This window comes from Hirundo rustica, chromosome 2, assembly GCF_015227805.2.
Source record: "Hirundo rustica isolate bHirRus1 chromosome 2, bHirRus1.pri.v3, whole genome shotgun sequence".
NCBI lineage: Eukaryota > Metazoa > Chordata > Aves > Passeriformes > Hirundinidae > Hirundo > Hirundo rustica.
The window spans coordinates 17,223,976-17,249,251 of record NC_053451.1 but is presented as its reverse complement, the minus strand read 5'-3'; the positions used below and the strand labels follow the sequence as shown (position 1 = coordinate 17,249,251).

The following is a 25,276-nucleotide window of genomic DNA, read 5'->3' as shown; positions in this document are numbered from 1 at the left end:
GTGAGGTCTATGATTTTTCTGAAAGATGTGGCTTTGTCAGCAATGGGGCAGCTATGACTGAGGAGACATGTGCTACACAAAAATCCCCCCAAGCTGGCACAGCTCATTGACAGCAGCTGGAGTGAGATGATGAGATGATTTGGTGTTGCTCTCTGCCATGCAAGGGCAGCTGGTCAATGCTCTCCCTGAACGACTTCTCGTGGCAGTGGTTTGCTGGACTTTTTGAAAGTGAAGGAAACAGGGTGTGGAGCTGCATGAGCACAGACTGGGGCACAGCACCCTGCCAGTGATGTCTTTTATGGCCCCTCCCCTTGGATGGGGGAATATGGATTTCACAGCCCTATCAAGCTAGCGGAAAAAAATCTTGCTTAAAAGGTTCTTATAAAGAATTCTGTTCTTATTCCCACTCCTAAAAAGTAGTCAAGAATTATTTCAAAAAGCAACACAAGCCCCACATATAAGGGTGACAAGACCACTTAAAGCAGCGGGGATTCAGCAAGCCTGAGAGCTGAAAGCCTGGACCTGAGACCCGAGACCCGAGACCCGTAAAGCACACGAGCTCATCACTGCTCCTTGCTGCCACAGGTGAGGACCCACCAGTTTCACATGGATTTTGTTTGCCTTGACTCAAACTGCTTCTGAAAGCAAGGCTAATGCTTTAGGGACTTCTGCTCTTTTCCTCAAGGGCAGGTAATAAGGTCACAGTTTAGACATCTGGCCACAGACCTGCCGAGATGTGAGAGATGCATTCTCTTTGCAAACAAGAGGAACGTTGAATTTTGGCAATGGAGTGCCTCATCTGAGCTCCTTAAGACCAAGTAAGCAGTCAGGATGCAGTACCCAGAAATTGCATGACCTTTTTTTTGACCTGTCAAGAAGACAACGGAATTTTCCACCTGTCCTAGGTGGTTCCTGTTGAGCATCCTCCTCTGTCTTTATAGTTCCTTAGGAGACAATCTATTCCTAATCACTGTTGTACATCACTATAGGATACTCACATGTCTCATGCACAGCATTTAAATATATTGTACAATTTAGTCTATTTCTATATAGTGTATATAAAAGCTTGTCTTTATGAGACATGGTACCAAGAGATAAGAGATAGCAAGGTGAATCTCCTCTAAGTGTAGTTTTCCCGCCTGGAAACTTGGAGCAGGTGACAAGCATTCTCTTTTCCTTTTGTTCCTCACCAGGATGGACTCCCTTCAGCAGACTCTGTGCTGGGAGCTTACAGACAACGTCACCTCTGTAAACATCATCCCAAGGCAATACTCTTTAACATACTAAGAACTACATTGTTCCTCTACATTTGCTTGCTAAATCATGGTTTTTTTTAATCAAGAAGCTCCTCACGGTGCTTTGCGTGATCCCTTGAGGCTGATTCATTGCAGGTATCATCTGTTTTGGAATCACACTCTTAGTCCTATTGTTTAGTAATTAAATATAAAATGGTATTGGACCTACCTTATTTTTGGTAGGCAGTTTCCCATCCTTCCACGGGATCTCTGCCAGTTTTGGTGTGGTTTCCTTGCTGGCTGAATTGTTTTCTGTACTGGTAGTTTTACAGAATAAAACTCAGTGACCAAAGCACTGTGTGTTTTCTCACTGTAAGTGTATGCAGCACTGAGATGTTGTGCACCTAAAAAAAAAAAACAAAAACCACACCAAAGTTCCACTGCAGGCAAACAGTAAGAAGTGGTGGTGGGAGAGGAAGAGAGGTGGAATGGATGAGTGATGTAGCTTCGTGGGGTGCTGGGATGAGCTGGTGGCCTCCACAAAGTGACTAACGTGTTGCAGAATGGACTCCCTCTAGGTTCTGTGGTCTAAAACAGCAACTTAGGGTGCTTCTGGCAAGAGGAAACCACATGCCTAGCCATCTTGCTCTTCTGAGAAATGCTGTGACAAAGTGAATGGTGAAAACCAAACACTTCAAACCACAATGAAGCATAGCCTTTGCTACTGAAGCTTTCCAGTGCAGTCTTTTTGTGCTTGTCTCCTTTTTGTCCTTTTTCTAAAAAAATAAAAATGTTATGCTTTTATTCCTTTTTCTTTCTCCCAAGCCACAAGGAAGAAGAAAAAGAACCATAAATTATAATGATTTGCAGGTCTTGTTGACTGAGGAGGAAGCAAATTTTACTTGATACATTGTAATTGTCATACCGTGCCAGAAAAGAAACAAAAAAACCCAAAACTCTGTAAGACTTCAGGTGTCTGCAGCCAATTCATCAAACCTCAGAAGTAAGAAGTGTTGGGCAGTTAAGAGGACACTCAAGGAACACAGGCTGTCCCCTGGGAATGTGTGGGTTTGCAGATAGAGGTCTCCGCTAAGTAGCCCCCTCCTTTGTTTCTGTTTTGCGCTTTGCTAGGCAGTCCAGCACCAGATTTCAGCAGCAGAAGCTGTAACTTGCAGCTGACAGCAGAGTGTTACCAGAGGGAGGGACCAGAGTTACCGGAGTTTGGGGCGAGATCGCACACCTCCAATTCAAACATGGCAGGGATAAACAGCTGTGTCTCTGTGCAAACTACCCTTGTGTGCCCTGATCTGAAACCTGTGCACAAACACAACCATTTGTAGCCCTCCCTAAATGAGCACCACCTGGTTCTGCAGCATCTCTTGGCTTTGAAGTGCCACAGCCTGCCTGATGCAATGCCGGAGGCTGGAGCAAATGTTGGTAGAAGCAGCTACTGTCCTTACCTCAGTGTACTCCAGCTCTTCAAACCCAGCTGAGACGTAGAGTGATTTGCCATATGCAGGCACTACTTAAACATGTTATAAAGTCCCAGACCTGTTCAATTGCATTTGACAAGCTGCCTCCCAACAGTGCTACTTACAACCTGAACTGAGGAACCAACCTCCAAAAGTCACTGCAATTCAGAAGTGGATGAAACCCTCTCCACCTGTGTTGGGGAGGATGAAGCTAGAAAGCCCTATAAATATGACTGCTTAGATTCTGAGAATGTGAAACCTGTAAGTGAGATAGAATTGAAAGGAAGTTTTGATGTTTGAGATGTCCTAGCTACTGGATGTCTGGGAAAACAGTTATATGACCAGCTGAAGGTTGCCTACAGATAGGTCCAAAGGTCAAATGGAATGTTCTGTCTCACCCCTCAATGTATGGTTCATCCCACACCTGTAACCCTCCCCTGAAGTATCAGGTACCTGCAACCCCATTGGCACAAGTCCTGTTCCAGCCCACCTTGAAGACCCCTGATAAAGGGGCTGCGAGAGTGGGTTGGTCTCTCTTTGCTCTCTCTCTTCTTTCCCCTCTTTCCCCTCTCCCCCTTTGCCTGGCACCCTTCCCCAAGGACTTTTCCTCTTGGAATTTCCTCTCCCTACCTCTCCCTTCCCCCACCTTCCTAGGCCTTGCCACGAGCTGCAGCCTGGCAGCTCAGAGCAAGGCCCCCACATCCTTTACAATAAACCTCATCTTCTAAAACCTAACTTCAGAGATCTCTCGTCTACATTCATCCACCCTGTCCTGGAGTCTGCAGCAAAGCAATATCCACACACCTGTTTTGTTCTCTTTACAGTCAATGTCTTGAGAGGTGGCACTGAATCCTTCTGACAAGGTAGGCATATGTCCAGTTGTTAACCTGGGCTTGGATGGCTGAAAAAACAGTTCAGCCTGGCGGCTGGCAAACCAATGTTTTAAACTATGATTGTGCCTGAGTGACTTCCTTTGCCAATGTTTTCTGGAAGTTCAACTATTTGAATTGCTAATTGCATTAGTCACTCGGTCTCTGGGGAAATGCTGACATTTCATGACTGTGCAATTCTTGTACATCCTTTTTTTAATTTACTCACCACTAAAGGGAACATCCTGGAGAAGCAGAAAGGAAGAAAATAATACGAAATGCTGTACTTCTCCAACAGTTGTTTCAGAACTACTATTGCCTAATTTATCCCCAAGCTTCCACTGTCCTTGGAATGTGACTGAAGCTCAGGCATGGCGTGCAGCTCTCAGAAATGAGGACGTTGTGCAACCGAAGCTGAAGAGCATGGCATCCATCTGGCAAGGAAGGAGAAGGTCTGGGATCCACCAAAAGTCCGCGCAAAGATGAACAGAGCAGCAATACACGCACTTAAAGATACATTCACAGATTTCAAATTAGTGGTTGGGTTAATGGATCTTCATGACCATTATGAGTAAAATGTCATGTTTAAAGCAATTAGTCAACTGCTGATGCTGTCTGGTCGCTGGAGAAAGGGCAGTGGTCCGACAGAAATGCTGCAAACACCAACTCATGAAGGCTGCTAGGGAGGTCCCTGCAGGCTCAGGTTCCCTGCGGCACCAGGAGCTGTCGGGGAAAGGCAGAGCTTGGAAGAAGCAACCAGCACACTCAGACCTTTCTCACCATGGATGCTGTAACAAATTAAAGCACACAAACATTTCCCACCGGCAGAACTATCTCTGTCATTTGCTAAGACTGAAAGTTTGCTCTTCACTGAAAAGTGTTTCGTCCAGCAGCATAAAGTTTTTAAGGGTTCTGGAAGATCAGAGTGTTTCTGGGAGAAAATAAGTTGGTTAAAGCTGACAGGAATATTTCCCACGAATATTTCCCACACACCTGTTGGGCTTGCAATCCTTTTTAAAATCAAGTGCAGTTCCTTTTGTGATGGCTAAGTGGTGATCTCACATTTTGACCAGGACAGAATGCCCTCCCAGAAATTTTGCAGGAAAGTGCAACTATGCAAATAACTCAAGGAAAGAAAATAAGATATCTCTTAGGAAAAAGACAATAGTATGAAGCAACTGCATCTTTCAGACTTATGGGAATGAATTCTTGAATCTACTCAAAAGCATATCCAAAATGTTTCTTTAGAGGAACACTGATAATTGAGCTGTTTCTGTTTTCAGATTAGTTGCCGCTAAAAAGAGAAGGAATCATAAATGTGAAAGCACGTTTGAGAATTTTTTGTGTCACTTTATGGTTTGGGACGGCTGGCTTGCAACCGATTTGCATAATTAGAGGCTAATCTGTGCAGCCATTCAACAGAGAGAAAACATTTTATTTGCAGTCGTAGTCATTTGGAGTAGTAAGAATATGCAAAAATGTTAGCCACCTCATCAGAAATCAGAAACACGAAACACAATTTACTAGTAGAGGTTTGATTAGCAAATGAGGTCTCACAGTCTGACTGCCCCACTGTGCTACAGCCCAGGCTCCTGTGGGCTGAGGGCTTGGCTGGTTTCAGCAGTGATAACAACCCACACAAAAAGGGGAGCACAGGCATAAAAATGTGTCTTGGGTTATGTAAACAAAAAATGGGTATTCTATTTCATCTGCTGAAAGCTGTTGGGGTAATGTTTTTTCCTTATCTCTTGTAACTCTGGGGGGAGGAGGGGAAGATGCCTTCTGATAATGGCCCAGCCATTAAAACCAGGTGGGGCAGTGTTTCTTATCTCTTTCACCACCCCTCCATCCTCCAGGGGGACATCTTCTGATATCCCCCTGGAGCCAGCTGTTCCCAGCTAGATAAAAACTGGGACTGAAAGACACAAGGTATCCATTTTTTCCACTGGATCCTGGAGGAAGACTGGACCCATCTCGCCACCACTGGACCCTTTCTACAGGAAAATCCCTCCTCCACAGAACCACATCTGTCACTCCAGGAGGATTTATTTGGACTGCTTCCAACACCCTGATCAACAGGGGGTGTCAGGTCATGCTCTGATGGGGATTCTAGGATTTTTTTGTTTGTTTGCTTGGTCTTTTTCTGTACTACTACATTTGTATTTTTAATATTCCTAGTAAAGAACTGTTACTCCTATTCCCATATCTTTGCCTGAAAGCCCCTGATTGCAAAATTATAATGACTTGGAGGGAAGGGGGTTTACATTCTCCATTCCAAGGGAAGCTCTAGATTTCCCTGGCAGACAGCTGTCTTTCAAAACAAAGACAGCAATGAGAAAGCAAAAAGGCACAAAAACAATGACTCAGACAAGTTGTGCGACCTATTTTTATGTCATCTCAGGTGATGGTGGAGGAGAAAGGGTGTGTTTGTGGAAGGGCAACCCTGTCTTTTCAAGGAACGGGGCTGGGGAAGGATCATGGACCGGTGTAGATGGGGGCAACCTCAGTGGAGGAGAGGGGAGATGAAGGCTCTGCTTTTTCCCTGAGGCAACACATGACCTAGGCCCTGAGTCCACCTCTTGGCTTGCTTTGGTCTCCTTAACCTAGAAAAAGAGGTGTGTTACAGACCCTTCAGCAGCTCCTGGGTCTCCACTGGTTTACATGATGGGCTCAGAAGGCTAACTGTGCTGTCTGAGTTACATGTTGGGGTATTTGCACTACTCATTGCAGTATGGCTTTTCCTAGAGCTCAGGTCAAGGCCAGGGTGGCCTCTTCTTCTGCAACCCACAGACACAGGGTGCTGAGCCAGTTTTAAAATCTGTGCTTGTATTTAGGTGCTTATGAAAACCAGCCTCTACGGACAAAGATCTTGTGAAAAACCCAGTACCCCGCTCTGCTTAGCAGCACAGCTGGGAAAAGCTCAGTTTCTGGCTCTGACATTTATTGTCATGTCCCCTAAAATTCAGTGGTGTCATAGAGGCGGGTTTCCAGAAGATGAAATTTACTGTAGTTGCATGGCAGGGAAGGTCCCTAGAGCAAGAGGGAAGCATATAAGAAAGGGGAAGTGGTGCTCAGTGGATCACTCACTCGACTTACGTGTGTGAGCGCACAGCTGAAATGATGATGGTCACTTGCCTGCTCCTCTCTGCCATCTGGACTGCTGCTCCAGGTAACTCCCTTGTCTGTCTGGGTGTCTGTGTCATTATCCTAACAGCATTAGGGACCTCAGGGGCTGTGCCAGCCTCCTTCTGCGCTGCTGGGCGCTGCAGTCCCCATCTTTCACCCTCCTGGGGCAAGCCCAGTGGTGACAGGGAACTTGTGGCACTGTATTATTTACCTGAGACTCACGAGTGTCACTGCTGGTTGCATTGACAACATCCACTTCTTAATTTACCACCAGTGCATTTATAAATTCCAGAGAGATGTGTAAATTTATTGCAATGGGAAAATTATTAAGCAGGCAAACCATGTTTGTAGGTATCTGCTCAGGCCATCAAAAGCATCAGTGTATTACACTGGTTTTGTATTTAAAAACCATGTAGAAATGGCTGAATTAGTTTCAAACTAGCTTCCACGACCATGGTTTGTAGTCTGCTTATGGCTGAGATCTGGAAAGCAAAGTGACTGGAACAACTTGACAACTGGCTTCTTGGTCTTTGATGGTAATCTGCCTGGCCATGGTCACAGCCAGAACCTCAGAGCACTTTGCTGAGTGGGTTAGCCTAGCGTACCTCTGGGCACTGTAGACAGCCTCACCCTTCCCTGCAAAGGTATTTACCTTTCTTGTAAACTGAATTCAGTGCTGCAGCTGTCACTGCTGCTATCTCCCTTCCTACCCTGGCACGCACAAATAAACTTTGGAAACTGTTATGCCAGGAGAACTGTGGAGCTGAGCTGTCAGCTTCACCTTGCTTGTACTCTTAACAATTTTTGTCACGTCTGCGAATTGGAAGAGGAGACTGGTTGTTTTCTTCTTTTCCCTAGAGACTTTTAATACCATGGCATTTATGCTGTGTAAGTTTTCTGCCTGTGGTTCTTCTGTAGGGTCTCTTCTGCAGCTCTTTCTCAGCAGCATGAGTTCAATGCTGAGATAAGAGGACAGATGTCGTTTGCCTCCTACCTTGCTTTTTTTCTTCTGGTTTTCTGATCTTTGCCAGTCTCTGACAGGTGTGAATACATGATGTATAGTGAGACACATCATAATTTTTAGCAGTTTTACTGATTTGCTTCACCCCGTGCCACAGGAGGGCTTAGAGGGTGGTATCGGTCCAACAGCATGGGAATGTTTAGGGAAAGTTTAGGGAATCTCTCCATGGGTGCCCGTGGGATAGCAGAAAAATCAGTGACTCCCAACACCAGAACTGCCTCTCTCAGTGGTGCTCTCTGCAGCACAGATTATCAGGCTGGCAAGAAGCTCAGTGTGAGAGGTGACAGATCCAGTGAAACTCTCTGGGTAGTTCTTTCAAGCTGCATTTTCAATTTTTCCCTGGATGGAGGGATAGATAAACCCTCCAGAGCTGCTCTGCTTGGAAATGAGGGAGAGGGGCTGCGGGGACCTCTGCTGGGGTTGGGCTGCAGAAGAGTGTGAGAAATGCTGAGTGTGGCACCTGCTTCTCCCCCAGCTTCTGTGCAGGTGACAAACGGAAAGGTCCAGTCAGTCCAGGCGGGAGAAAACGTTAATTTTTCATGCCTGTCAGACACAAAAGAAGATGTGATTCAGGTGACCTGGCAGAAGGAGACGGACGGGGCTGAAGACAACATAGCAACCTACAGTACGCTGAATGGCCAAAAGATAGCCAAGGCCCACGTCAGCCACGTGAGCTTTGTCCACAGCGAGTTACAAGCCTCAGCCATCTCCCTCCATGGAGTCACCCTCCAAGATGAAGGGTGCTACAAATGCATCTTCAACACATTTCCCTCGGGGGCTGTCACTGGCAGGACGTGTCTCGAGGTTTATGGTAAGGCACTGTAATCGCGTACGGGCACTCAGCTGAGGACCAAGTCATTTCTCCTGTGAAAAACCTTCCCTAACATTGCTACATCGATGTGGGAAAAATGGTTCTCCCTGGCTCTCTCCCTCTCTGGTTTTACCTCTGATGGGAAAGCAGCTTTCAACAGTTCTTTAATTTTCTTCCCTTTCAAGTCAGCAACAGAGAGATTCAAAACTGATGCATAACCCATGACTTCCTCCAAGTTTCTCTGGTCCTGTGCTGTGCTGACAGCTGCCTGGCCACAACCATGAACCCTGTGCTCTTCTGCTTCCTTTTACTGCTGCTCTCACCTCCTAATCCTGGAAATCAGGCAATTTTAAACTTGCTCTGCATTCGGTTGTAAAAAGGGTTGCAAAGTATTCAAAAGGCAAAGAGGCCCATGCATGACAAAAATGAGCTGGAAGCTCGTTTTGAAGCTAGAGTAAAAATAACAGTAGCTGGGCTGGGGTCAGGAAAAGGATGCAAAAAAGGAAAAAAAAAAAAAAAAAAGAAGGCTGAAATACTGTACAGCTCATGGGATTTGACACGTGAATATCTTGAGCAAGTCAGCATCAAGTAGCTTAAAGAAAGTTGAAACAAATCATGAGTCAAGGTGGCAATATTTGTCACTTACATATGAAATCATCAGCTAGCAAGTGCAACCTGAAATAACGATAAATAGATGAACTCAAAAGAGCTAAGAGTGACAAGGTCTTTTGAGGAAAGCTGCTGGGTTTTGTCCAGCTGATGTAGTTGAGACATTAAACATGCTCTGAGGACACCCTGTTAGCTCTCGGCTTTCTCAGGGCTGAGACTGCTGTGGGGAAACTGGCCAAGGATCATATCCCATGTGGAGAGTGTCAGAGTTTGTGCCCTGTCACTGGTGATATGATCCCTGCAGAGTATTTTGTTTATCCCTAGCACCTTCTGCTGACAAAAACACAGACACTTATGTCCACACACATGACTCTGGAGTCCTCTGGGTGGAGAAAGGAAGCTCTTAACTTATAGGGGAAAGGAGGTGATGCTGGAAAACACAAGGGAAAACCAAGTCTGGAACAAAAGTTCTTTTCCCCCTCTTTTGGGAAAACTAGGGCAGAAAAGAGAAATGAGGAGAAATTCATGCAGTATTTCACATATGAAGAGGAAAGTTACTAAAGAAATCCCGTTCTGGGTCATTCAGAGGGTAAACACTGATCATACGTTACAGGAAATATATGGAAGTGCCTTGCAGAGGGATCCTGTTCTTTTTAACCACGTAAATCTAAACACAGAGGTTCCTTTTGGGTTTTGGTTTTGGGGGAATTCCTTCCCAAACCCACCAACATTTTGGCTATGGTTCATCCTTCACCAAAGCACTGCTTCTAAAAAAAGGGGATGTTTTTCTGCTGCCTCACACACTCATGCAAGCGTCTCTTCCTGCATCTCAGATGAAAACACAACAACTGAAGAGGGTTCAGCTTCTCTCATAGGCTCAGAGGCCACTGCCAGAGGCCATGGTGGCCCTCCTGTAATGTGCCCTATCAAACCGGCCCTGGAGGGTCACCATGAGCAAACGGAGCACTTGGCACTCTGACAGAAGGTTTTAGCTCATATATGGTTATTTCATCAAAGCTAATTTATACAAAGCTACTTAAAAGCTGAAGTCTTGCTCATTATTCCCCAGCTCCTAATGATGGGAACAGCTTGCCTGAGCAAGCCCAGAGGGTGCCCCATGAGGGAGAATGAAGCCAGCAGGAATCTCCCAATACTCAGCGGCTCGGGGCAATGCGAGGAAACCAGAGTCACCAGCTGAAAATGAAATGCTGCCGTGTCTTTTCCCTCAAGGGGGGACTGCCAGGGAATTTATGAGCTGGTAATTGCCCGATTACAGCAGCCTTGCAAGCGGGGCTGTTCCGGGACAGGACGGGCACTATCGCCACGTGATGAGGGGATGTGAAACCACGTAAGAACTGGATACAACACTGTGAAAAAAGAAACAGATATGACTGGAGGGATGTCAGACCTGCCTGGCTGAGAACAGCGAGCCCAGGAAGCAGCAGAAATGCCCTACCCTATAGTAAAATCTATTTTGGAACAGAATAGTTTCAAGCAAGCCTGGTGGGTCTCTCTTGAACAGTCTGCTGCCCCTCCCTCTTCATTTTGGTTTGGAAATATTTTGCCGACTTTCATTGTCAAAGAGAATGAGAATGAAAACCAGGATGAGGATTGAGGGAGGAGATGTGGGAAGAGGATAGGCAAGACTTGCTGAAGTCACAAATTCCATGGACATTTGCTGTGCCATCTTTGGAGATTGTCTGCCTTCACTGAAGATGGCACCATTTGCCTGGAAGTCTTGAGCCATCACAGTTTCTTAGACGGGGACAGCAAGGCGCAGTACTGCCGGTGAACATCCACACGGTTTGAACAGGTTTTCTGTCATCATGAGGCATACTGTGATTCCTACAATCTTTTAGCATTCTCTGTAACACCACTGATAAGGCTTTAAACATAAAAAGCACATCGTGACCTGATGGTCTCCCTCTGATTACAGAAAGCCATTACAGAAGGTCCCCTTTTCAAATATTTGGGAATGCTGACAGACCTCAAATTTGGGAACATCTGCAATGCTGCTCTGCCAGACGGACTAAAGCAAGTTCTGGCGCACAATATCTCCGGCAAAGACTTTTTCACTGGAAAAAAAATATTTTAATGAAAGGCAAAAGAAGCAGTTAAGTGCCCGCATCAAACATGAACAGCCAGCACATACTAGCAAACAGTGTAGCAGGACTTTCCTGCAAAAGCAAACACTTACAGGTTTTGACAGTGCACCTATTACAGACATTTGCTAGAGAGATGCTCAGCCCTAGAGGATCATTCCTTGGGGTCCATTGTGAGAAGAGAGAGAACTGCTTAGTCAGACGCAGCGCAGGTGCAGAGTGCATGTGCTTCTGGCAAGACAGTGAGAATTTTTGCTCATCGTCTGTGGTAACATCTGTGACTTCTCCCTTTGATTTATTCTGAATTTTGCAGCCTAATATTTGAAGCTAATGCTGTGGGTGGATATGTTATTTTTTGCATCATGTGAGTGAAAGAAGAAGTCCAGAGATCATTTATTAATCGAAACATAAATTGTTTGTGACACTAGTCTTTTCATACCTGGGAGATTTTGAGAAGTTCCAACTGAAATCCCCCTGCACACTTTCCTTGTTTTTCTCAGAGGTTTCAGCAACTCTGTGGGGGTTGAGTTTTTGTCTATGGTTGATGCAAAAAGTAATACAAGTTTATTTTTTCTAGGCTTGCACAACCGTAGTAAGTAAATGTGGTCAGGCTTGTAAAAAAATCAAGCAACTAACAAAAAGCAGCAAAATTGTTGGTATACAAAGTCTTGCTTCCACCCTCTGGCAGTTATGGGTTGGAAGACACAGGCATGTGGAATTGTACCAGGAGGTTATAGGTGCCATTATGCCTCTGGCACTACACATCACAGGCACATCTTTGTTTACCTCACAAAAGGAAAAATCACTGGTTTTCCTAAGAAGAATGAAAAGAAGTTCTGTTTGCTTGTTTAAAAGCAGGATTGCTAAATGATAGTGTTGGGACAAAAATTAATTGCAGCACAAATATTGCACTCATCACTGTTATTTTTCTTATGTAATTATCAATATACACAGGGAGTTCTACTAATTATAGCAGTGGATACTTTTTTAATCAGAGGGCATTCATGTTAATTCAGACTTGACTGAAACTAGAATTGCCACTGCACTTAAATGCTTTAAGAAAAGCAATATTCTCAGAAACAGAGACCTAGAAGTAGAGTGTGGTTTAGACCCCTATTCCATCAGCACAGGCACTGAAGGAGAAGGCAGGCTGATGAGCTGCCGCGCAGAAACCCATGGATTGCACACCCAAATGGAACTACGTGACTTTATAGATATTGGCCTTAACAAACTGAGCAGAGGCTTGAAATAGACACTCTCCTGAAGTCCCTTCTGACCTAAATTACGGCATGATTTTATGCCAAAGGATAAATAGGTGGATTTTTTCACATCAGACATGCCTTATGTGCTCAGATCTTACCTGGAGTTCTATCCAGGTTGAAACCAACTTCCTGAATCTCTCCCCTTTACTTATTCCTTGCAAATACAGTTTGTATAAATAGGAATCACCAAGTAGGCTTCATGTGAGTAAGCATGAATGATGCCTGTAGCTCATCCTTCTTCCAGACTGAAGTTAAATGTGACAGCATCCGCAAACCGTCTGGAGTGGGAGCGTTAAGAAGAACTGATCTTTCATGACAGTTCTGAGAGATAACACGATGCACCCAAAACCCATTTACAAGAGGAAACAAAGTTATACAAGCACAAACCCTCCACAGGTGAAATCCGACGGTGTAACCACATACAAATTCACTGTCACTGTCTCGCATAAATAGATGCATTTAGTCTTTTGATTTGTAACTCTACATACCTCAAACAGCAGTAAAGTTAATCCTGCAGGTAATTTTAAAGGAAAATAATTCTAAATCATTCAAGCAGTTCAGCTGTTTCAGAGAGAAAAGGACATATGACTTCACAGTTTCACTACCTTCTGCTTTTAACTCAGCAATGATCACCACTTTTCGGTTGGGATGCTGCTAGTAACAGAACTGAAACAGATTCTTCTACCCTCTTGTCCTTTCTTTTATCGAGCTCTCCACTTCCAGATTGCTGTCTGATCACTTTCATGTTTATTTGTCATTGATGGGTCTTTGGGAAGGGGGAGCTAAGATTAGATAGCAAGCTTTTCTCCCAAGATAATTCTCAATACAGATGCTCTTTGCTCAAACATAAGCAGAAACTAATAGACTTTGTCACTTTGTTGTTTACAGCAATCTCAGACCCCAAAGTGGAAACTAAGCTTATACCCAGTTCAGACAAAACTGCGGACTCCGAGAAAATGGTGGGGATGAGCTGCTCAGCAACAGGGAAACCAGCTCCAAAAATAACCTGGCACCTTCCCAGCATCCTGCAGCAGAAACCAAAGGAGTACCACATAAAGTTCAGCAACCAGACTGTGACTGTCATCAGCAATTTTACCCACACCCACTCCAAAATCCTTCAGGAGTACCCCATCACCTGCGTGATCCAACACCCTTCTCTAAATGCGACACTGGTCCTGCCCACAGACAGCCTGGAGCAGGGTCAGTATGTAACTCTGCTCCTGCTCTGGAGCGGGGCAGAAGATGGGAAGCACCTTCTGGGGTAGATCAGAAAACTCCTCAGAGAGTTGGGAGCAGGTGGGGAAGGCACCTGGAAGAGCAGCTGTGGCTGGGCTTGGGAGGGATGGAGGAGGTGGCATGGAATGTCCAGAAGCCCTGGGCAGTGGCACTAACCTCTTACTGCTCCTCAGGTCCCCTTACCCACCATGAGGAGCCCCAGCCTCCCGGTCTCCGTGAAGGATTATTTGTGACAGGTTCCCTGTCACATGGCCATGACAAAGCAAGATGTGCCAGCCTTGGGTAGCTCAGAGGGGCTGGGTTCTGCATGCCTGACCTTAACATCAGACCCCAAGCACAGGTCTGCTGGCAGTGCCACTTGTGTGCATCATGCTGAAATGTACTCCCAGTTCCCCTGTCCATCCTATTTCACCCCAGAGAATGGCCAAGGGATGCTTGAAATGGGTTTAGGGTTGTTTGTTTATTGGTTTGTTTTTTCCTTCATGCACAAACTGAGTACCTGCTGCTTTCCCCACAGGTCCAGACAGAAGCATGGCACTGGCCATTGCCATTGCAGTGGGGGTCCTGGTGCCCCTGACCTCCCTCCTCCTCCTCACCTGCCTTCTCTACCACTGCCTCCGGCACCTACGTGACCCAGAGAGAAACCCAACCTGGCCATGCTGGGTAGGTCTGCCTTTCCTCAGAGTGCTGCAAAATTCACCCCCACAGGTCCTGGGGCTCAATGCCATGACCTGGCACTGCCCAGCCACACCAGGGCTGCCTGCAGCTGCCCAAGCCAGGCTGAACCTGGGCTGGAGAGGGACACAGGACTGAGCCCCCAGCCAGACAGCTGGGAAGGGGAAACCTGATTCTGCACAGCCAGCCTACCACTGCCCAAGAGTGCCGACAGCTAGAAAACATTCACTGTGACAATGACAAGGCATGCTGCCATGGAAGCATCACTCTGTTAGTATAGTTATGCACCAAATAGTTGTGTAACCAGTGGCCAGACTCTTGCACTGGTCTTCTGCAGCTCCTAAAGAACCTCCCTTTAGCACAGCCAATGTAACTCACAAAGGCATTAGCTTGGAGGATGGCTCTCAAACCAAACTTAGAGGTTTGAGGAAAACCATGCCTCTGTGAAGGAGGCCCAGGGTGACATGCTGGGGCATGGGCTGAGGCACTGCTGGTTGTCCACTGAGGCTATCCTAGTGCAGGGGGTGCAGGATCAAAGCTTGAGGTGGGGGTAAACTGAGTGAAGCGGCGTCATTTCAGAAAACCACGGTCTAGTTTTTTTGAAGGCTCTCATACTCCTTGCAGTACATGCCTAGCATGTGCACCCTGGATTTTGGTGAAAATCTTGAAGAAAAAGAAGCAGTGGAGGAAATGCAACACATCTTCCATGGGTGTTATACCTCTAGGTCCAAGCTGAAGGCTGTTGGTGGGATTGCAAGGGGAAAGCTTTAGTCTCCCCTCACAGAGAGATGCAAAGACACCACAAATATCCGGGACCTTTACCCTCACACTTAAAACATCCATATCTTTTGAAGAAATAAACACAACAACCTCTCTCTCGTCAGGTATTTCCTGCCTGCACCAAAGCTAAGAAGTGCAGGCAGCAGGGACCTGCAGGAAGGTGGGCTCCTGTGGTGTCCCCCAGCCTCGATGCACCACTGAACACCTGAGAAACAGCCCAACCTACACATGCAAGAGAGAAACTCTTAAAGTGGCACCTCGAGCTTCCAAGCAAACCTCCTGGGACTTTCTCCAAGAGAAATACAAAAAGGGACAATTTATAGTAGATATTTATTTATTTATTTTACACTATAACATTCTGTTTTGTAAGAAAAAAATGTAAAGTTATTTATTTGAAACTCAGGCTGGCTGTGTGGATCCATTTAGAGGAACTCGTGCTTTCTGTTTTGGGGTGTTTTTAACATTGTTTATTACTCTTTTATATTTTCACATTATAAACTCAAAAGGGGATGGGGGATTGTCTGAAACAAGGCAGCATTTTGTAAGGCTACTGGCTTGGAAATTGTTGCTGATGGACCAAAGGAGCCACCCACCAGGAGCTGGGCTGCAGAAAACCTGTGGAACACACTGAAGTGCAGGTGTTGAACCTGTTCCCTAAAGGGCACAAGAGATCAGGCCAAGACTGCAGCCAGCCTGAACTTATAACCCAGGTGCCAGGAGCAACAAGCTTCAAGCCAGGAGTCACGAGGAAGCGCCAAGTGAAATTTCCAGCAACCTCTCCTGGAAAGCAAAAAGACACATAGGTGTCTCCTTCTTCTCTCTCTTAGGGGTTTCCACAGCTCCCTTCTTAATGTCCCTGATCTGTCACAGCTGCCTTGTGTTTCCTGGCATCCCACCCATCTGCAGGAGGAAGAGGGGCAATAAAAGGCCAGTGGCAGGGTTACTTGGTTGTTCAGTGCAATTTGTTTGTGTCCTGGGGTGGTAGCAGGTGAGTGCAGTAGGATGCAGGAGGCTGGTAGGTCTGAGGAGGTAGGTGCTTTATCTACTTCCATACGGGCAGATAAGTACCAGTGCAGGGCAAGGGGTGTTCCCAATTTTGGCTATGCTTTGCTTCTAAGCAGTGGGTCAGATCTGAGCTGTAATCTCTTACAATCCCCCAAAATGTACTATATGCTCGTGGATTCTTGTAGACTTAGGGAAGGAAAAATGAAACCACCTGGCTCATGCTGGAAGCCAGCACTGCGTGCTGCTTCCCCTCCTTCTGACTTCCCGGAGCAAATGCACGTAATCTGGTTTTTCCTCATCCATGTGTTCCAAACGGGCATCCTACATGAATCACTGAGTTCTAGTCAAAAAGCCAAGTGAACTAAAATGAAAGCAAATGAGTGAGTTGAGAATGAGTGAACCTGTTCTTTGCTATAAAATACTTCTTTTAGGCCCCCCTAACACCTAGAAATAGCACAGTTGGTGAGTGAGAGGAAAGGGGAACTGGCTGCAGCTGTTAGAATTGTTGTTTGGGGTTTTTTTTCCATAGCCCCTTAATTGTCAAAGGAGGAAGTAATGGTTTGTCCAAACTTTTTCATCATTCATCTCTTCCTTTATAAGGGAAGAGGCCAGGGGAGAAGAGGGTTTTCCCAGGGTGTGTGGAGGGCAGGAATGGGGTGGAGAGCCTCTGGCACCCTTCTTGAGCAGGCTGTGTGGCCTCAGCCCTTGTCATTTTGCAGACTCCGCACTTGCAATTTAGAGCAGTTTATCTGAGTTTTAATACGAGGTTTCTGCTCGTGTTTAGACTAAGATTTTGTTGGTTTGGTGTGTTGGGTTTTTTAAATTTAAAAAAAAACCAAAACAACTCTTGAAGAAACAGGGAGTTTGGACATGGGTAAAGCAAAGGATTTCCTGAAGGAAGAGAGAAAGGCACAATGCCAGTGAGAAACCCATTCAAACCCAGGAAAATGGCAGCGATTATCTATTATTGTTTTCTACAAGCAGATCATCTGGAGCGTGGGAAAGCAGGGCTTGGAGTCAAGAAAGTGTCTGTTTGTCTGTGGGTTTTTCTTTCTTTTAGCTGAATGTAGAAATTCTTAAAGCTTTTAGAGGTTTCTGCGTACGAGCGTGATAGGCCCAGCAGTTGGGTGAGGGATGCAATGGCTTCCAGGTAAAATCATGTACAAGACTTATTTTTTCATTCATGATATTGGAATGAGAACACGGCATCCAGTCACAGAACACTTAAAACCAATACATGTACTTATTAAGTTCATGCTGTACAAAGCCACCTGCTAAGATGCAGTGCCATAAAATGCTGTGTGCTACTGCTGTGGTGTTTGGCTTCATGCAGCAATGAAGTGATGGCAAGAATACAGACTATGGATAATTAACTATCAGCCATATGGCTGATAGCTATGGGGGGGGGAAAAAGAATATGAAATACATACAAACCATCTTTCGTGGAATAAACCAAAGCATGACTGAGGGAATCAGAAGTTTTGACTATGAATGATGAACATTCTAACTGCTGTTATGAGATTTCCTTGTGATTAATTTGTGCTTGTCTGTCCAATTACTTCTGTTAACGATTTGTAAGAATTCCTTGGAGGTTATATTTCAAATGGGTTTGTACGGATACCTAGTATTTGTTTCAATAAAAGTGTGATTTTAATAAATGGGTGAGTTTGACCCCCAACACCTTTTGTCTGCTGTTGCCCTGCATGGCTGTAGGTGGAGGCAGTAGGTGAGGTTGGTGTGCAGCTTGAAATGAGAAATAGAAATAAAGCTGATAGGATATTTAAGTGAAATAGACTGCTCTCTTTTTCTGCTCCAATACAAGTGATATGAAGCAGATTAACTTCGTAAGTAAATGGAAGCAGACCGTATTTTCAAAATAAATTCTATGGGAATATTCTGAGCGACTACTGCCACCACAAAAAAAAGAAAAAAGAAAAAAAAAAGCCTAGGATTTTTGCCTGTTTTGAGGCTGGGCAATCTTCAGTCTCACCTAACTCTGCCTCTGGCCACTTTGTGTCACTGCATTTTTTCCAGCGTAGGGCCAAGTGGTGTTGATGCAGGGTATAATTTCTCCTATCTGATGGGAAAAGGCCAAGTGGGAATGCAACCTTCCTGCTTGCCTCTCACTTAGATAAAACTGGTTCTGGGTAATGTGTCTCTCTTTATAAAGCAAATGTAGCCAGCACCTCTCAGCTTTGGGATCCTTTGACCCTGATGTTAGCCGGTTTGGGTTAACATTTCGACTCATGTAAGAAGTGTCCTTTTAAATAGTAGAGATAGATACACAGATAAATAAAATGAAGGTTCTGCAGGCTGTATAAAATGTCCATGCTTCTGTTTTGGCATGCCAAGCTATTTCAGAGGTGTATTGTGATGGCATTTTTCTCTGCCTAGATACTGGATTCCTGGTTCTAAGAGAGCAGTAAGATGCAAGCAAATTGGCCCCAACAGCTGTGGCTGAAGATTTGACTTTGAAATGTAGCTGAAATGTTTGTCTTAGATATTTTACAGGCACTGGCTGAAATAGGAAGAAGATTTTTCTTCTGAAACTAGTGCTGGCAGAGGCATGGGATTAAATTTGTACTGTGAAAAGAAATTTTGTTTTGGTGATTGACCTTTGAAAGCATCATTCATCAATTCTCTGTTGTGTGACCCTGGGGGAATGATTCATCTGAACACCACACCAGTAAATTTTCTTATGAAATCAGACATGGCAGAAAACATGACCTATTGCTTTTTGTTTAGTTTTCAGCATTGAGCCCTGGAAATCAGCTGAAACAAGAGAGTTGCACTAATTCATTGCATTTTTCTCTTTTTTAAATGAGGCTATCAAGCCAGGCAGATACAAATCAAGTGTATTTTTTGTTTTCACTCTCAGTGCACCAGAAATTGCTCATGGTTTTGGAAGCCATACAAAGGGCCTTCTCATATCTCTGCTGCTTTCATCTTTGGACATATGTGTGAAAGGAGCACCGAATACTTGTCCAACTCTTTGTGGATGGACTCTCTTGTAGTCTGCTCAACTTTGAGAAAAGCTACCTGAAATTTCTCCTGAGAGAATCCTCAGTCTAAGAGCCCTACACAATACAGAATTTTAATTTCCCTAAGGTGTCAGAAGCCATGGTTCTTGGCCCCCCCTAAGGAAAAGGCAGCTCTAGTAAAAGAGCACTTGAAATTGTTCATGAAAGGCTAAGATGGAATGAAAGCCTTGCAGGAAAAAGTCCTACACTTCTTAGTAAAAAGAAAAAAACCCTTTTTTTTAAAATCAGAATATTTTATTTTCTATTATCCTTTAGGTAAATTACAGAAAGCCCAGGTTTCATCATAAACACCCAGGCTTACATTTCCATTTAAAGAAAACAATTTGAGCCTTCCTTGTTTACAGGAATGTAGCTGTTTTCATAAAAGACATTGTGGTGGATTTTTGCTGCCCATCATCTGAGTAACAAGAAATATCATTGCTTGCTGCAGATTTCTCTCTAAATACCAGAACCTATACACAAAGAGGAAAAAGGGGAAATGTCCTAGTGTAGTTTTCTGAGAATCTTCGCATACCTACTTTAGAATGGTTTAATTTTAAGCATATTAAGTGTAGGGTGCCTGCTTTCTAGGATTTATTAACAGAAAGAAGGTGTCAGTTGTCCACTCAATACTTCAGTATTTATGTATACAACTTCACCATTTCTTTCTGAAAGTCTGTACTGTAACAATTTCCGACCACATCAAGACATTTGGAAGATATCTCTTGGAATCTAGCTCAGGCTGCTCAGGGAAACCAAGACCTTTGCTGCATCACTGAGAAAAGGTGCTGAGCTTCCTGAAGGCTCCACTGGGGTGGGAATTTTCTGACTAGGATGCAAAATAAAAAGGGGCCACATCCTGGGTCACAGGTAATAACAGCCCAGGCTAAAAGGAGGTGATGTACCAGGCTCTCCAGTGAGCTCTGGCCCAGCAGAAGGATTTTGTGATCATTGTGCAGGTTTAATTCCTCTAGTCTCAGGTTTATGACTGTATCAGTCTGCTGTGGATCTGACGAACATGGGTTGGGAGGTCTGGAAAAACTGAAGCCAGAAACTGCCAAGAAACAGCATCAGTCATCCACAGTGAGACAGATGTTTTTCCTGAAAAGTGAGCAAGAGGGCTTGGGGACCCCCTACTTGATTCTCTACAGCTTCCTTCATCCCCTTAGCAATTTATTCTTTCTTTGCCCTTTTTCTGGTCCATGGGATCCAGACCTGACTATCACACAGTGCAGTATCTCTGCCTCAAACAACAAGTTTATCCTTTGTACTCCTGTCACTTGACTCAGCCACCTATTTTGCCTCTCCCGGTTGTTTCAAGGCTGTTTTGTCTCCCTGATACTGTTCTGTCTTACCACACCTTTGAAGATGCTGTCCACCTACCTGGATCACCCCTCTTCTGCTGGGCACCTTCTGCTCTTCTCCAGCCAGGGTTGTCATAGGGCTGAGCTGGAAAGTGGGACCTGGGGAGGAGAGAAAAGAGAAAAAGGGCACACAGAGAGACCAAAGGCATGGGAAGGATCTCAAAGTGGAGCCATATGGGGAAATAATATTCCCAGGAAAACTCTCAAGTCGAAAATTTGTTAGAAAAACACAAGCTTAAGCCTTGGCTGCTTCCAGGAGTAAAACTTTTCCCAAAATTTACTTTGGAACATGAATGCTACTGGCAATCTGTAGGTACCTCTCTGTGGCCTGTCACTTCTGCAGGCACCAGCAAAGAATTAATTTGAGGAGTTTGGGCGGTTGGACAACCAAGCCACAGAGACACTTGGCAAAACTAATTCGAGGAGCGCTTAGAAGGAGAACCCCTTAGGACTACGAGCAAATGTCCTGTTTTGTGAAGCCTGCAGAGCTAATTAGCAATGGATGGGAGCAGTTTGTACTCCTTTTTGTCCCTTGATGGCCAGCATATGACTTGAGGCTGGCTATGGGTAAAGCAGCCAGGGAGGATAAGGACTGAGCACAGCAAGGAGCTGATGCTGCAGGAGGTATCTGGCACTGGATATCACTTTGTGTTCCTCAGCTGATTTCTGATAAAATTCCCGTAACTTCCTAACTGAAGTGTACATGCTACCAACAGAAAATGAGGGAAATTAACCTTTCTGGCGATAACCTGCTCTCATGGCATTTTCTAGTCAAATGTCTCCCCCTCTTGGAGTCTGGGTGTGCAGCCAGGAGTGAGCCAACATTCCATTTCCTCCTCACCCCTTCTGCAGGCTGTGACAGGGAGAAGGATGCCCCCCCCCCGGTCTCTGGCAAATCTGAGAACAACAAACAAGAACCATCAGAAAGGGGAGGAAATACAGTGCTATAAAGCTGCTGATGAACTGCCCTTCTCTTCATCAGGAATTCTCTTTGGCATCAGCAGAAATAGCAAAATTAAAGCCCGAAAGAGAGAAGCCCCCAGAAAGTTGTCTCTTCAACTTAAGCATAGGACAATTAGGCAGAATTTGAAACTTTTTTTTCCCTTCAGAAAATAAAGATTAAGTAATCAAGGTGACACACTCCAGTACTCACAGCCCAAACACACTGCTTCATTTGAAAATTTAAAAGCATGGAGGTCTGGCTTGGACAAACCATCCCCCGGGACAGCTCTGTTTAAACAAACAACTGCATCTTCCAGCAACTTTGATAAATGAGAAAGAGAGAAAAACAGCTAAGTTCCGCAACTATACAAACGAAAAATCTGGAGTAGGGGCATGTGGGAAACAAGTTGGACAGATTCTGTTTCTGCTATCTGACCTGTTGCCAGGACCTTCTAGAGATGCTAGTGCCATTTCTTTATGTTGTTATTTCGTATGTAAGTTTTGCTCCACAACATGCAGCTGGCCAGTAGGATCCTTGCCCAAGTGAAAAATCCAGCGATGTTCAGAGGACAAAGGTTCTTGCTATAATCAAAATATCTGAGCCCATTTTGTTGCCTGGACAATGAAGGACTTCTACAAGGGAAGAACTGGTAATTATTTAAGATGCCTGCACCAATCTCTCCTCTTATATAGGAAAGAAATTGAAGCTGTACCTCCACAAAACTCTTTACATGTGTAACCTTCCACCGATGCCTGCACCTGCGACTGCTTTCCCATCTCCAACCAGGCTCTGGGGACTGATGGAAAAGAGCAGATCTGTTCTGCTAAGTCTCTTGCATCTTGGGTGCACGACAGAGGTTGCAGTGGTATTTGTGCTGGTTGCTTAGTGTTACCTGCGCTGACTGTTTGCTTGGGGCAGTGACGTGCTGCCCTCCTGCATCTGCCCGTGTGCGTTGAGCACATTCACCTCCATGGGTTCTTCGGCCCTTCTAAGCCAGGAAAGTTCCCTGTGTGAGCTCAGTAACATGAGCTGCATCCTCTCTTTTCCACACCTGTCCTTTCTCATCATGAGATCCTTCTGCCAAAATCTGATTGTTTGTTTCTGAGTCTGTTACTAAAGAGCCTGAATTTCATTTGCAGTTTGGACCCTTGCAAAGGGGACGTAAGTGAGCTGTCATTATTTTCTCTGCTCCGTGTATAGAGTTTGCTCTGGAGCATCTCTCAGCCAGCCCCCCTGGGAGCTCACTCCTAGCCCAAAATGCTTCTTCCTTGCTGCCCAAAGCAGAAGGAGGCTGAGAAGGGACTGGGCATCAGCGGGGAGAAGTTGAAAACCCCTGAGGGGCCCTGTGGAAAGGCACCACACTTGCGGTGGTGTTTCACTGCCCTGCTCTTTGCCTGCAGTGTGAGCTGCTGCTGTAGCTAGAAATGAGAGGCTGGATGGAGTCTCTTCATCTAGTGGAGGTGCAAGGGGAGATGTTCTGCAGTCCATCTCCCCTTGTATGGAATTCATCTACAAAACGGGGAGAAGGGATGGGTTGGAACTGTAAGAAATCGTAGAGCTTATGAGAACTAGAGAACATGATGCTGCTGCCCCTAATGGAGTGAAGAGTCAAAAACTCATAAACAGCAGAGATGAACATGGACTGGTATTTGCTTCCCATTTTTCCTTTAAAACAGCCTTCTCGCTTTCTTGCAGAAAGCCTGTGTAGGGTGCAGTGGGTGTCCTGCTGTAAGTACAACCTGGAACCTCACGTGGTGCTTGATGTCAGTGGTGGGTTGCCGTGGGGGCAGGAGCTGCACTGTGCAGTTTTACAGTGAACCCCTTCTGCAAAGAGCATCACCTCTGTGCCCAGGAGCACCACCACAGCCCTGGCTTTCCCCTGCTGGAATCGTATCACGCATCTGGGGTGAGGTGACTTCAGCCAAACCTGTCCCTGCACTGGTTCCTTTCACAATCCAGTTGGTGGGTCTGGTTTGCTTGTGGGTTGTGGCAAAGCACTGGCACCTGCAGGTGTCTCCACGCTGCCCTCCCGATGGGAAATCATCTCCTGCTCTTGTTTATGACTCCTTCGTGCCAGATCCAAGGGACAAAAGTGGTCTTCCTGAAAACTCCAGTGTTGGCACTCACAGAGGCAATGATCCACAGGCAGCACCTCCCTGCCCACTATCCCTTTCCTGAGAAAGGGAGCAGGGTCTGTCGCTGCCTGTGGCCCCTTGTTCCATCTGTCTCCATCAGACACCTCCCATACACACCAGGAAGATCACAAATTTACACCTTGAGAGTTGCAAATACTTTTGACAGCTCGTAGCAGAGCTGGGCAGGATGGGGTGAACAAGGGACACCACCAGGCTTTGCCGATGGAGAGAAAGAAAACCAAAGAAAGAACAAAGTGGCTCCTGCTTTGTTTCATCTCTGGCAGCTAGTGACCAATGATTGACACTGGTGCTGCTGACTGGCCACCAAAGAGCTCTCTAAAAAAGGGAAAAGTCTTCTGTAGTCCCCTTAGGCATCCCAGCTGCCCTCTGAGGGAAGTGGGGAAAGGGATGAGCTTTCCTGGTGTAATAAATATGATAGACCAAATTCAATAAATCAAAATTTAGAATTTTATTTTGAGACAAAATAACAGTCTCCGATAGCCACAATTAAAAGGTCAGCGTGGAACCCCGGGGTTTTGGCACTGGGTGAGCACGATTTTTATACACTGGTTTGCTGAGGGAAACTTGGGACTCCAAGACTCCCCCTTCCGAGGTATCTTCATTAGATATTCATGTTCAGGTTCTGGTGGGGTTGAAGGGATTTGTGCCAGAGAACAATGTCATGATTGCTGTGTCTGGGTACGGTGCAGAGATGTTAATGCTGAACAGGGACAGATAAGATATCGATCTGATGTAATCATTCGGTTCTCCGGGTTCTCCATCTCCCTTTTCTGTCATTTTGTTCTCTTCTAACGATTCCCAGCAGAAGTTTTCTCGTGTCCCTTTTCGTGTAATTCTTGGCATAGTTTTCTCGTGTCCCTCCTGTGCAATCTTTTAGCAAAAGAATTCCTCGTGTCCCCCTTTGTGCTGTCTCAGTCCCAGTTAATCTGTTGTATACTCAAATAGAAATAAAACTTACATCTTACAGAGAATGAATTACATATTATAACATTTAACACGAATTAACTTCAGGACATATATCACACTGGGCAATTGCTTTGTCCCACAGTGATTTTCCCCCAGCTCTTCTGGGCTGAAGTCTGCCACCTGCTGCTCTGTGGAGGTTCCTGGTGAGTGGAGCACCCTTTCCCCGCACCAGCGTAACCCTGGAGCACCAGCACCTTTCCTGGCAAGCGGAGAGACACAGACACCATGCTGACTACAATACACAACTCGGTGACTGGGACAGGAGCTAGTAAGCTAGGTATGAGCCAGCAGCAGCCAAACTGGGTAAGGCTTGGTCACAGGGAGCACAGGGCACTCTGCTCACGAGCCGCACGCTCTGCCTGTACATTCCCTTTCTTTGTTGGCGTTGCTGGACTCCTCAGCACAGGGGACGGAGCAGGTTTGCATTTCCAGCGTGCATGTCTGGGGGGTGCACGCTGCTCTGAGGAGAGGCTGGAGCGGGGCATGTTCCATGCTCCTCCTGGCTGCGGCGTGCCCTGGGCCGCTCTGCATTCACACCCGCAGCCCTGCAGGTGCTGGCAGGAGGGGAGCAGGGCGCCCTCGGGAGCGACAGCTGCTTCTGCTGGGTGGTCGCTGTGCTTGCTG

At 45.6% G+C, this 25,276-nt stretch overlaps 1 protein-coding gene across 1 annotated transcript; it reads left to right on the top strand.

Annotated features, from left to right (window-relative positions):
- The first annotated feature begins 6,693 nt into the window (after positions 1–6,693).
- LOC120749534 (OX-2 membrane glycoprotein-like) lies at positions 6,694–14,556 on the top strand. The gene is made up of 4 exons (XM_040057030.1): positions 6,694–6,745; positions 8,199–8,534; positions 13,396–13,707; positions 14,261–14,556. The coding sequence occupies exons 1-4, from the start codon at positions 6,694–6,696 to the stop codon at positions 14,554–14,556; spliced, it is 996 nt and encodes a 331-aa protein (XP_039912964.1).
- Positions 14,557–25,276: the final 10,720 nt, after the last annotated feature.